General features: G+C 48.6%; 1 protein-coding gene across 3 annotated transcripts in view; it reads left to right on the forward strand.

The window, feature by feature from the left end:
* Positions 1-13,378, forward strand: part of PACS2 (phosphofurin acidic cluster sorting protein 2) — a 1,334,790-nt gene that overhangs the window by 805,040 nt on the left and 516,372 nt on the right. For all 3 annotated transcript variants that reach the window (XM_069638734.1, XM_069638735.1, XM_069638736.1), the window contains one exon: positions 4,413-4,486. In XM_069638734.1, the coding sequence (XP_069494835.1) occupies positions 4,413-4,486 (74 nt within the window). The remainder of the gene's footprint in view (positions 1-4,412; positions 4,487-13,378) is intronic.

Below are 13,378 nucleotides of genomic sequence, written 5' to 3' on the forward strand. Positions count from 1 at the left end.
AGGTATAATTGCAATCCAGCCACCACAAATAAGACTTAACTTCCAAATAAGCACTCGGAAGTGTCAGTAATATGACTGAGCCACAATCACACAAGTAATACATTTCTGAAATCGGAACACATGTGTTTCCAGATACCCAATCCTTTTCACCACATCTGGGGGTCCCAGTTTGACTGCTTTTTGCAGACCTTGGATTTGAATGTTGTTGAGACGTCCCCACTAAAATGATTCAGTGTTGGGTGACTGTATGGTGTGCCTCATTCCAATGAACATTTATCTGGAAACGGAAATAAGAGTGTGCGCCATTGCAGGGCCTTTCAACTTGGAAACACTTCCATTCCGGTTGACAGTGATTGAAAATAGTTGCCCCTTGGAGACTGGTTTGGTGGCCTAAAGTTTTGTGCTGCGTCATAAAGCCTAGTCCTGAGGTCTAATGTTATATTAACGGCAGTATGGGGCCCAGTTGCGTTGTTAGTAGCAGTTTAGACATCCGTTGAGGTAAAATGCACTGCTGAGGCATGGAGATGCATCTTGAGTGACCGTGTTTTAGCTGATTAAACAAAGAGCAGTTGTTAAGCTATATTTGAGCATTACTATGGTGGAGCTTTGAGTTGTTGAGGACAATGAATGAGCACACAGGGCTCGAAATCCACTCGACCACTAGAATCAACATTGTGGTTGAGTTTCCCTTCTGGAAACTTTAGATGGACTGACTACTGTCCACAGATGCCCTCTAGACGGCAGCAGTGCACCAGGTGAATCCCAATGACCTTTCAATCAATGTGTGGCAGTCTGCCGTTCAAGCCTGTAGGGAAAGGCAGTCTTGGCAGGGTAGGTGAGGCCGAGGGGGGCCGGAGCAGCTGTGATAGTGGAAGGCAGCTTGGATAGGGTAGCAGCGAGGGGTCCAGGAGTAGCTCTGAGGTGGATGTGTACTGAGAACCAATGAGTCTGGTTGCCTCAGCCAGCCTGCTTCTGCTTTCTCTCAGAAGATGACGGAGGAGCGGTCATTGCGACCTGTAAGTAGCTAGTGCGCATAAAAGTATCCACATGTCCTAGAACTGATGTGGTACGATAATCTTACATTACACTAGTCCGTATGTCAAAATAAATATGGTTCTATGTGATGATTCCGCATTTTGAAGGCCAAACGCAAAGACCGATTTATTTTGGCCGACTTTGTGTGACCTTGAAAATGTAAAATGATCACATTCTGGGATGGTGTCACCCCCTGGGAAGGAGATCCCAGCCCCACACTGTCCAGAGCTGTTGGGATTTCTTAGATTTCGTGGGGGTTTCACCACCGTAATCTGCCCTTTCCCGCCCCTTCCCCTCCCTTCGTTACTACAAACATTCCCCCTCCTCCCACATACAGAGACGGAATCAGACGCTCAATTGAGCCGTCCACAACTTCCCGTCTCCGTCTCCGCCGCGCCTGTCAGTACCTGCACACACCCGTCTGCGTCTAGGGGCATAGCAGCTTGATTTAGAAAGAAGACAATGAGCTGTTTTTATAAATACATTTTATTTATTTTTAAATTTCGTTTAATGAAAAAATGAACCATTTACTTAAAAAATATGCCACATGCTGTATTAAATGTGTGGCTACATGGTCCGTGCCTGCATAGGATTGAATTTGATTATATCATTGTTTTTTCTACCATTGATAATTAGTCAGACATATTATTCATATTGTTCATAACCGCATTTCTTAATGACTTCCTGATGATGTGGGTATGGATCTGGTAAAGGCCACAATTTGAGGCAGGATGTGTCAATGGAGGGCAAAGGATTGCTGGAGAAAGCTGCCAGCAGCGGTCTAGGTGGTACCGACAAGACCCTGAGTGAGGCAGAGAAAGACCATCTCTGCTTTCACTCCACATTCAACTGCTTCAGCAAGCACCGAAACGACCACTACAGGTTCATTGTGGGGAGCGGGATTCCAGAGGAGAGGCTTGCTAAGCTTCAGTGCAAATACTGCACTATAGAAAGAATATAAGAAACCTGAGGAAGTGGTACGGGCATTGGGATGTCGGCAGTCTTCGTACATGTTAGTTTTCTGTGCATTCTTGACAGGATGTCTGTGAGGGGCTGGGGAGGAGGGTGCAGCTGCATTGGAGCCTGGTGCCTGTGATATCTCTAGCTGCTGCGGGGGAGACGCCAGAAGTTACCCTTTGTTGAGCATCAAAATAGATGAGTATATTTTGGCCCTTCAAGTATGGATAGCTTGAAGACTGCTTAATCCAGGCTCATTTATGTTCATGCGTGGCCCTGCTCATCTATTTTCATTAGTGTATGTTGAGCCTACACCAGGCAGCAGACTGTAGCCCCTTCTGTGTCTCACTGCACAACAGCAGTGGCACCCAGATCATTGGTGAGAGGCTACATTGTGGGGGTACAAAGGATTGACTCTGTAAATAAACACATGCTCGTGTTACTCGCTTTAATGTATTTCTTAATCTGTTTGCAGTCAACCATGTTCTTTGCGGTAAAACTCTGCACTATTTAGTGCTCCTTTTCTTTAATAAGTTCAAACATTAATTCACTCTCCAACTCCATCTATGGCCTCTCCTGATGGTCCATTGATGATCTTGGCTGCCTGACTATTGCTGGTCTGTCTGGACAGGTGCTTTTGTGGTTCCGATCCTTTCTATTTGGCCCTGCCCAATCTTTCTCCCCTTTTTGTTCCAAACCAGTGGCTCTGTCTTGCGGGGTCCCCCAAAGCTCTATCTTGTCCCCTATTTGATTCATTTTCTATATTCAGCCTCTAGTTGGGTTCATCCACTCCCATGGCGTCCGATGCTACTCCTATGCTGATGATACTCAAATCCTCATGCGGCTGGATTTGTCTCCACCGTGACACTGCGTCTCAGCTATTGAGTTGCTTGGAGGCTGTGGGGTGCTCGATGACCGACAACTGGATTAAGCTAAATTGGGGACAAGACAGAGGTACTGGCTACGGGACCCACAGCTGCCGCCTCTTTGTGGATATCGGATTACCGGTCATCAGTTCTTGGCCCGCTTCTGATGCCAGTAGCGGTGGTAAAGGACCTAGGCGGTCAAACTGTCAGCGTCATTGTTAATGGAGGCTCAGGTAGCCTTTGTTTGCCAAAGTGGATATTTTAAACTTTGGAAATTACACAAGGTTCTGCCTTTTTATTCCTTCCAAATTTCATGCGCTGGTTGTTGCTCACTTGTTTAGAGCGGGGTCGATTGCTGTCCTTGCCCAGCCTGGATATTTGATCTGCAGACTCCAGCTTTTGCAGAATACAGTGGCAAGAGTTGTGGCCCATCCTCCCTTTGTGGCACACATTTTCCCCATTCTGCGCCAGCTTCATTGGTTCCCGGTTAACAGGGTCCAATTTAAATCTCTATGCTTGGCGCATCATGCTGTTTATGGGGCTGGTGACGAATACCTTGGTCTTAAGTTCTGCCCTTACGTACCTTGTCAGCCACTTCGCTCTCAGGCAGTTTAAAGTATTCAAGTGTCTCGCATCCGACGGTCTTGTGTGGGTGGTCGTGCCTCTTCAGTGGCTGCTGCAAAGCTATGGAATTCTATCACTGTGACACTTTGTGCTGTAGAAAACCACCGCCTCCCTGAAGACATTCCTTTTTTTAGTAGCTGGTCCACCTTTCAGCGCTTTCCTGTAGGATTAGCGTCAAGATGCCTTTTGGTGCACTTTTCGCTTAATACCTTTCAATAACATACCATTGTGTAGGGAATCAATTATCCTAACTCAAAGCCTGACCGTTAGGCCTATTCTAACCCTAACTTGTACCAACGGGCTATTTCAAACCCTAAGTCCATAGCCCACATGTATTGGAACCCTCATATCAGCCTTCCTAATAGTACTTCACATGCAGGTGATCTTGTAAGATCTGTGGTGTGTAGCCAATTGGGATCCATCAAGTCCAGGTGGAGGATGCAGTGGGGAATGTACATTAGCATTGCTGGTGATGTTTCTTCGTATGCCACCATGGTATGTCAATAGAAACAAATGTATGCCATCAAGTTCATGGGTCTAGTTCCTTTCCCTTACTACGAGGAGATAACATAAGTTACTCTACCTGCAGGTCTAGTGGGACTTTAACCACATAGTGAGTCCTGGTGCAGAAGTGTTGAAGACTGTCATGGAGTTAGACACTGCAGTGTTGGTGCACTTTCTCTGACCGGGCACGTCTCTTATAGTCAATATGAGAACTCTCCCTAAAATGTACTTGAGCATGACACATTGCATATTTGAACCTAATAATCATGTTTTTCCTCTGTCGTTCCTCTCATTCTACTCTGGAATGGTTATGCCCCAGCATTGCTGTTGGACCTGTTGTGTTTTCAAGTCTCACTTACGAATAAAGTGCCTTTTTTCTCCAAGCAGTAATTTCTAATCTAAAATGTTTTTCTTTTCAATGAACAGATAATTATTCGGAAGAAGAGTATGAAAGTTTTTCTTCTGAGCAGGAAGCCAGCGATGATGCCGTTCAAGGGCAGGTATGGCTTATAATAGTTGGTTTCCAACGGGTGTCTCTCCCAGCTGACCTGCCACATCTTATGTGTTACATTTTGAATTCACTGAATTCACACCACCTGTATTTCATCACATCCCTTTGTCTATGGAAAAACGCTGGAATGCCAGAGGATCACCCCAGCAAGGAAGATGAGCCTTGTTCACATTACAGGTCTCACTCCAATGAGTTGCCAGAGGCACAACTTAACCATGTCAGGATGTCTTAAGATGGGTCTGTTCTGCAACAATTTCCTGTGGTTCAAAGGGAAGTCCCTTTGTTTGAGGGGGGGTCGTTGTTGGGGAGAATTCTCATAAATGTGCCAATTCCCATCACCTTAGAGACCCCCAGCAACTTTGCTGGATTTTGAGGACTTGATTTTTTTACCTGGAAAGAGTGTGAGCCTTTTTTCCCACTCTCATTTATTTTGATGTGTGTTTTACACGTGTTCTTTGATTATGGAGTTTTAGATAACTCCATAAGCATCATCTTTTCATGTGTTCATGTGTGTTACACAGCACCCTCAGTGCAGTGACACAGGGATGTCTTTGTAGACTTCCAAAAGGTTTAAATACCTTCTCTAAATTGACTTTACCAGTCTTTACCAGTCTTTTGAAATTCCTAGACCCAGCACACACTAACTTCCTATAGAGTGCTGGAGGGGTTACCTAGTATCCCCTGTGTCTAGAAACTCATGTAGCAGTCACATGCTACCCTTTCCTATCGAAATGGCTGGTGACTGTGGTTTCACAACGAACTACCATGATTTTTCCCGACCACGAACACCGGTAGCTAAAAATCACAAGAGTCATGTTTTTCAACATGGCGCCTTAGGGCCCTTTGTTTAAACAGGTCCCGGTCTTCTTTTTTCGCCGTTTCTTTTTGGAAAGGTCCTTCTAGAGTTTGTCTCTGCGCGCCAAACTAGGTTTGGTCCCTTACTTTGTACGCCTTTGGCGGGCTTCAGGACTGAAGACCGCCTCTGGCACCTGAGTGTCTGGGGTGGGCAGGAAGTGAGGGAGGTCCCCGAAACTCCCGGTGCTTAGTCTCCTATGAGAACCAAATGCACTCTGGCGTGATTGGCTGACTGTCCGGCAAGGACAGCCACCCTGCTTGGTGACTGACAGCCAGGCTGGAATGAAAGGGAGAAAACTGTTTAAAAGGCGAGTCTCTTGGCTTGGAAGGCAGAGTCGACCACTGGAACGAAAGAACTGAAGAAGAGCTGGAAGAGGACGGCTGCTGCAACTCCTTGACCTTTGGTTTGCCCGGTGAAGCCCTGCTGCAGGTCCGAATTGCCAAGTTCATCTCGACAGAGTAGCCCCTTCAAGGACGACTTCTTACTTTGAGTTGGTGGGACCAATCAACTCGTAGGCCACCTAGATGCCATTCTTGGAGCTGGTTAGGTTTAACCCGGGGGAAGAACACCAGCTTGTGTGCTTGACTACAGCTACTCAAACTGAATATCTTCCATTTGCCAGCTTGTTTGATCAGTCATTGTGCCGTGCAGGAGTCCCCCGACTGAGTCTCGGGAACAGTGAGATCTGCAGGAACTGCCAGGAACCAACATCTTCAGCTGCATCTTTTCTTCATATTTAGGTACTGTGCCAACCCGATTGAGAGAACTTGCCTCTCGCGATGAGAGTTTGTGAAGCTTTCCAAACTCGCAGGCCTAATCAGCTTGTGACCCAACATATGATTCTTTTTTTTCATACAAACTACTTCTGAGAACTTTGGCAAAGACTTTACTGTTTACTACAAGAACTGCTCTCTTATCCAAGACACTAGCCCATTGACCTTGGCCTAGGCCTATTGAAGTGAAATGAGTCCTCTAGTGAACTAAAACTATTTGCACTGCCTAAGAAGGTATTTTTTTTTTTCAAACTTTTATTTTTGTTGGCAGAGGCAACTACACATACATCACAGCAGCCAAAAATGATTAGGTACATGTATAAATGAGTACAGTGGTACATAGGAACAGTGACATAGCAACGAACAAGGAATGCAGCATCACAAAGCATCCAAAGCTGTGGCACTCAACAGACGATTGCGAGGAATTGTCCACAGAGGAGGGTGTGTCTAGGCTGTTAAGATAGCTGTTAAAGGCGGACCAGATGTTTTTGGGCCGGGATCGGGCCGGGAGCATACTGAGGTGGTACTCCTCACAGTTCTGAGACCATGTTAATAAATTCAACCATTTCTGGAATGTGGGGGGGAGCACTTCCAGTTCTGTAAAACACATTTCTTGGCAATTATGCAGCTCACATTTAAGAATGTAGCTGCACTTTTAGCTCCCTCAGCCCGCCACGCCCCAAACAGAACCCCCAACGGGTCAGGATCAATAACGGTACCACAGATTTCTGACAATGTTTTCAAGATCTCATCCCAGAATGTGGCTTGCCTCGGACAGTCCCAGAACATGTGCAAGTGGCCCACTCCCTCTGCACCGCAGCGAGGACAGAGCCGTGGGTCAGAGCGAAAAGAAAACCTGGAAATCCTGCGGGGGGTGTAGTATAGCCTGTTTAAAAATGTGTACTGACTGGTGCGGTAGCGAAAGTTCAGGGAGACTCTATTAGTGTGAGAGCACATCTTTTCCCACAGTTGGTCCATGAGTTCTAACTCCAGTTCGGATGCCCAGTCGTCCCGGACCCTGGAAGGCTGAGGTGGGGCAACAGTTAGACGTTTTTATAGTGAAGATACCACCCCGCGGGCACCACCCGAATTGGCAATGTAGGAAATCCCACAGGAGTCCGGGGGCTCATTGGGAAACTCGGGCCAAGCACTACGGAAGGCAGCCCGGAGTCTGTAGAATTGCAAGAGTTCCAGTGGTGACCCCGAATGACCCGGCCTCCAAGTCTGCAGTGTTATGAATTGCCTGTCCGGGTAGAAGTCGGTTAGGGCAAGGTACCCCAGGGTCTCCCAGTGTCGTGCCAGGGCCATGTCGTATGTGGGTTCCAGCCCGGGAAACCACCAGGTGGGAAGCCACTTGTAGTATGGGTGTCTTTCAGCACATGTGGTGAATATCTGACCCCAGGCATGCACAGTGGTTCGGACCGGGTCAATGGTTGAGTCCGGCTAGTATCGTCAGTGTAATATTTAAGTCATTATGTTGGTGCCGGATGCCGCAAGGGTCTCCAGCTTGACATGGGGGAGAGGGGGGGGCAGGGTACCAGTAAGAGGCAAACTGTGCCTGTGCCGCGATCCAGTACCGCAGCATATCAGGGGCAGTGAACCCACCTCTTTCGTAGGGAAGTGTCATATCTGACCATTTTTTACACACGGCACCTGAGTGCCAGAGGAACTGAGTGCACAGCTTGTGTAAATCTGCAAAGTATTTCTTACCGGGCCAGACAGGTACATTAGTGAATATGTACAGCAGCTTAGGGAGCAGTATCATCTTTACCAGCAAGAGTCTCCCGGGTAGTTATAGCGGGAGAGAGCGCAAGCGCGTTATCTTGGCTTCCGCTTGTTCTGCCGCGGCCTGGTAGTTGTCTGCTAGGAGTGTGTCTTTGGTCAGGGACACCTGGAGTCCCAGGTATTTAATCCCATCAGCGGACCAGCGGAGCGGGTACTCAGTGGCGGGTTGTACTGTGGAGCTTGTGAGAGGGAAGAACTCAGATTTGGTACAATAGTTAAACCAAAGTACGTACCAATGCGGGTGATGTCGCAGAGGATTGGGTCAAGGTGAACATTGGGGTCTCTGATAAAGAACAGCACGTTGTCCGCGTAGAGTGAGATAATTTCGGGGGTATCCTGTAGCCATATCCCTTTGTGAGTGGCGCTCCCTGACATAGTCCGCCATGGGCTCGATAGCTAGGGCGAATAGGATCGGGGAGAACGGGCATCCCTGTCGGGTGCCTCTGAAGTGAGGGATCAGAGCGGACGTTTGTGAGTTAACGCAGACCCTGGCAACTGGGGAGGTGTATAGCAATTTGATAAATGCAATCATCTTTGGTCCTATGCCCATGGTTTCCAGGACGAGCCACATGTACCTCCAGGACACCATGTCAAAGGCCTTCTGAGCATCCAGGGTAACCGCAACTGCACTTACAACCTGGTCGATTCGTGCCATGACATTAAGAAGTCTTCTGATATTATGGGACGTGGATCTCCCGGGCACGAAACCTGACTGGTCATCGTGAACCATATGACATGACAGGGAGGAAGCGGTTAGCGATCACCTTAGCAAAGATTTTAGTGTCCAAATTCATTAGTGAGAGGGGCCGGTATGATCCACAGTCATCACTAGGCTTACCAGGCTTGAGTAGGACCGTAATGACGGCCTCGCATAGTGTCGGGGGAAGGGATCCTAGCCGGAGTGACTCGTTCCATACTTCGAGCAATTCGGGGGTCAATATAGCTACATACTCCTGATAAAAATCAGCCGTTAGCCCGTAGGGAAACTAGATATGGCCTCCACTATTTCATCCAATGTAATATGAGAATCTAGTTGGTCTATTGTTGCTGGGAAGACACAGGTAGTAGGTATCTGCTCAAGGAGATCCCGCATCTGAGAGTCACTATGCTCTGGGGGTTGAGAATATTGTTCAGAGTAGAAGCCTGTGAAGACTTCGAGGATTTGCCGGTCGGACCACTGTATTGCCCCCTGACTATCCTTGATGCAGGTAATTTGGGTTTGGCCCCACTCACCCCTCGCCGAAGCGGCCAGTGTTTTGCTGGGTCTGTCGCCCTCGCTGTATTTCCGCGCAGCTTGTGGACGGCTGAAGTACTGGGCTTCCCTAGTGGCTTGGTCATTAAAAAATCTGAGCTATTCGTTGATCTGGGAGAGGACACGGGTCAACCGAAGCCGTGTAGGCTCGCTCCAGGTCCCGTAATTTAGTTTCGCTGCGGGTCAGGGCAGCTCTTATAGTTTTGAGGACTCCCGACTCCGTAGAAATGGACACACCCCTGATGAAGGCTTTGAAAGCATCCCAGCGGACACCCAGGGTGGTGGACTGGGGCGTATTGTGCTCAAAATAGGACTGAATGTCAGCAAGGATGTCCTCCTTAAGTACAATATCCTGCAAAGCGGACGATTTGAATCGCCATGTGTGTCACGACCCCCGCCCAAAACCCCCTCTGGCAAACCCATTGGCCAGGTGGAGTCAGGACTCCGGGCCTCTAGAGCCTGGCATCCTTTTCAAAAGCCCTCATGGGGCCAGTCCTGGCGCCTATGGCGCCAGGCTCATACACCATGAAAAACAATCTGCTTGGGAACTACTTTATTGTATTGTCCGCCATCATGGAGGCATCCACATAGCTTGGTTCCTTAGAACCAAGCTATGCGGTCTAGTGTTTTGGGTGTGGTAGCCTAGGGACTACTTTACCTGGACTATTTTGTTGGGGCTATTTAAACCACACCCGAGCAAGACAACACGCTTCGCGTTACTTTGCAGCTTGTAACGTGACGCTGACCATGTCCAGCTTTTCCCTCGAACCTCGGAGAAGCAGAACCTGCAAGGAGACAAAGGGAACATCTTTAGCAGCAGCATCTTACCTGCAGTCTTCATCTTTAAACACACACAGCTACTGAGAACAGCTTCCTCGAATCTGCACGCCTCCCAGACAGAACGACCTGAAAGAGGAAGATAGAGGCAACATTAAAGAAAGCAGTAGAGACATTTACAAATTACGAACTGCTCAAAAGGCTTACCTGGCTGGTCGCCTCTCGGCTGGCACCACTCCGGACATTCCACTCGTGCTGAAGAAAACCGCAACCTACAAGGAAGGAAAACACAGGTTAGCAAAGGCAAGACTTCGCAGTGCTGCGCATAGCACTACTTACCGCATCATAGTGCTCTTAATGTGCCATCATTTGCCAGCGGGGCTCAACCAAGCCAGTTCGCCACGCTGAAGCTACGCATACCTAAGGGAGAAAAAAAGAGACATTTTAAACAAAGAAAGGCATGCAGGATAGCAAAAAAACTAAAGAACAGCAATAAGACCTACCTGAACAATATCAAACGGGCCGGCGTCAGTGAAGTAACTGGACCGCATTCGCCTATGAAAGACAACGCGCCCCTGCAAAGAAGGCAGGACAGAGAGCACGCCTAATTCTACCACAAGGTGAGGAGAGGGCGCCAGATGGACTGAAATCATATGGGGTGGAGGGAGGATACTTACCCCAGTCGGTCAGTCTTGAACACAGTCCTCCTGTATTTTCAGGCAGAACCTTCCCCGCAGACCACATCAGTGCAAAGCTGAGAAGCATACCAGCGAGTAACCGAGCTGGGTGGAGTCCCTGTGGATACCAGGTGAGCGTAACATGTGTTGATAGTAGGGGCAGGTATTCCCAATTCCAGGGATATCAAGATCGGTGAGTGATCTGACAAAGTGCGCGCAAGTATCCGTGTTTCCACCACTCTGCCCAGCATAGGACCGGATAATAGAAACATGTCGATCCTGGAGGAACTATCGCGCACTGAAGAGTAATAAGTGTACTCGCGCGTTTGCGGATGTAGTGCCCTCCTTGCATCGTGAATGTCAAGTGTTGTGCTGAGTGTCAGTAGTCTACGCGCTGCACCAGACAGGGGCCTGGGGGCTGTGCCAGTCCTATCCAGGCTTGTATCTAATATGAAGTTCATATCCCCACCCCAGATAATCTACACCCCCACGTACCCTAGCAATATGGACACCACCAGGTCGACAAAGTCGGGGGACTCAACATTAGGGCCATAGGTATTTACCAGCAAATAATCTCTGTTGGCTATGGCGCAATGCAATACAATGCATCTCCCCTCCGGGTCTATATAGCTCTTGTGGAGAACAAACTTAAGTGATTTATGGATCGTCAACACCCCTCTGGCACTTGTGGAATATGAGGTGAAATATCCGTGTGGTCCCCATGCCGGTGTTCTACTTTTGGTCAGAGGGCCCATGGAGTGCGTCTCCTGCAGGAGCAGTATTTTGCAACCATATCTTTTAGCGTACGACATGATTCTGCGAGCCTTGGTGTAATTGCTCAGGCCCCGTACATTCCAGGACATCACTGGTACCGGCATTTTAATAATCTAAGTAACATCCCACCACCGTTGTCGTAAAGTGAATCTAGGGCGTAGAACGCCCCCGTTGGGGTCCCCCGATGCACTGTGGTCTGCCAATCCGCCTCAGCCTTTTTCCATAACACAAATCAAACCCACTCCACCCCTCTCCCGCACCGCCCCATCCAAGCAGGCAGTGTAACGCCCCTCCCTATCCAATCAAAACCAAAATGTCCCACGGAAAAGGGGACAACAGGCAGTTCCCAACGTGGGTCCGCAATTCCAATGGCCCAACAGGGGCCAATACCCAATTTCAAATTAACAAGAGTAAACATTGCAATCACAGTGTGGTGCGCCTTTGCCGTGTGGTGGACACTTGGAAAAACAGGAATGGCAATAGGTTACCAGCGGTACATAGAACAAACATATGCAAACTGATCACACCTAGCCTGCATGGGCCGAGTCTGAGCGATTAAAAAGGGTTAAGCTGACCAAAGGGCGAAGCCTACCGCCCACCTAGCATTCCTTGTCTAGGCCTGAGGATACAAATGGGCCAACAACCAGCGAATGGATTATTCAACAATGGCAGACCGGTAGTCATGGCGGAGAGCCGCCCCTGGTCACTGGCGGTAATCTATGCAAATGTGATCAACCCAGGTAGTCAATGCGTGCATTTGGGTGAGCCAATAAGGCTGCATTGCTATCAACACATGAAGGAACAAGCAATAGCAAACGGGTAGCCGAGATACAAGGTGGTTTGAGTTTAGTCATCAGCCATAGGGTTGCCATTGGGATTAGGCAGCGGTATCTAGGACTCTATAAATTTGAGTGTCTCCTCCGGGACCGTAAGAAAGTACAGCTTTTCTCTGAAGGTAATCTTGAGCCGGGCTGGGAAAAGGAACGCATATGGGACATTTCGCTCACGTAGCAGTTTCTTGACTCCCAGGAATTGGCTTCTCTCCTGCTGCACCCCGACAGAGAATTTGGGCAATATCCGAATGGTATTTGAGTCAAGGCATAGGTCGCCCTTTTCACGTGACAAGCGTAGGATGAGGACCCTATAGTTGAGAATCCTGGCGATGATGGGTCTGGGGAAATATCCCGGCTTGGGACGTGGGGACAGGGCCCGATGAGCTTGCTTGACTGTAAAGAAAGGGGATAGTATGGGGTCTCCCAATAGGTCTTTAAGTAGATTTTTGACTGCCAACTCCATGCGCCCCTTCAGGGCATTTTTAGGGACCCCTATTATGCGTAGGTTGTTTCTTCGTGAGCGAGATTCAAGGTCGTCGCACTTGGACTTCACCACTTTCATGTCGCGAGTCAGGGTGGTCACTGCATCATGCAAAGTATGTAGTTGATCTTCGTTGGCCCCGATTCTGTTTTCCGCCTCGGTAATCCTTGTTCCCGCCTGATCAACTCAGGATTTAAGGGAAGCGACATTGGCATTAATATCGTCCAGTTTTTCATGGAACAAGGCAACATTTTTGGCCATCGACTCCATCATGGCAGTGAGGTCAGGGGTCATTGCTCCAGGTGGAGGACTCGGATTCAGGTTCTTCCTGGGCGGATGTTGCAGCGCCCTGGTCTACACGTGGAGCTGCCTTTGCAAATTTGTCCATGGCGCCCACCTTGTTGGTCCCTCTGGATCTGTTGGACATTGCAAGTGTGATGAGAGGTGACCCGACAGGTCAGGCCCGATCTAATGTGAGAAGCTGGAGTGTAGCGTCAAGTTTGACCATCCAATAGTTGCAGGTCACTGAGGTTAAGGGAAGGTAGAGATGGCTTGTGACACTGCTGACGTGTTCGGGGGTCTAAGTAGCAACTGGGCTGCATTGCGAGCAAAACTGAAATAGTAGACTGCACAGCTACCTAGCGTGGAAGGTGCAGGGGAGAAGTGCTGGCTA

The sequence above is a fragment of the Ambystoma mexicanum genome, chromosome 14, assembly GCF_040938575.1.
Source record: "Ambystoma mexicanum isolate Mex_15411 chromosome 14, UKY_AmexF1_1, whole genome shotgun sequence".
Taxonomy (NCBI): Eukaryota; Metazoa; Chordata; class Amphibia; order Caudata; family Ambystomatidae; genus Ambystoma; species Ambystoma mexicanum.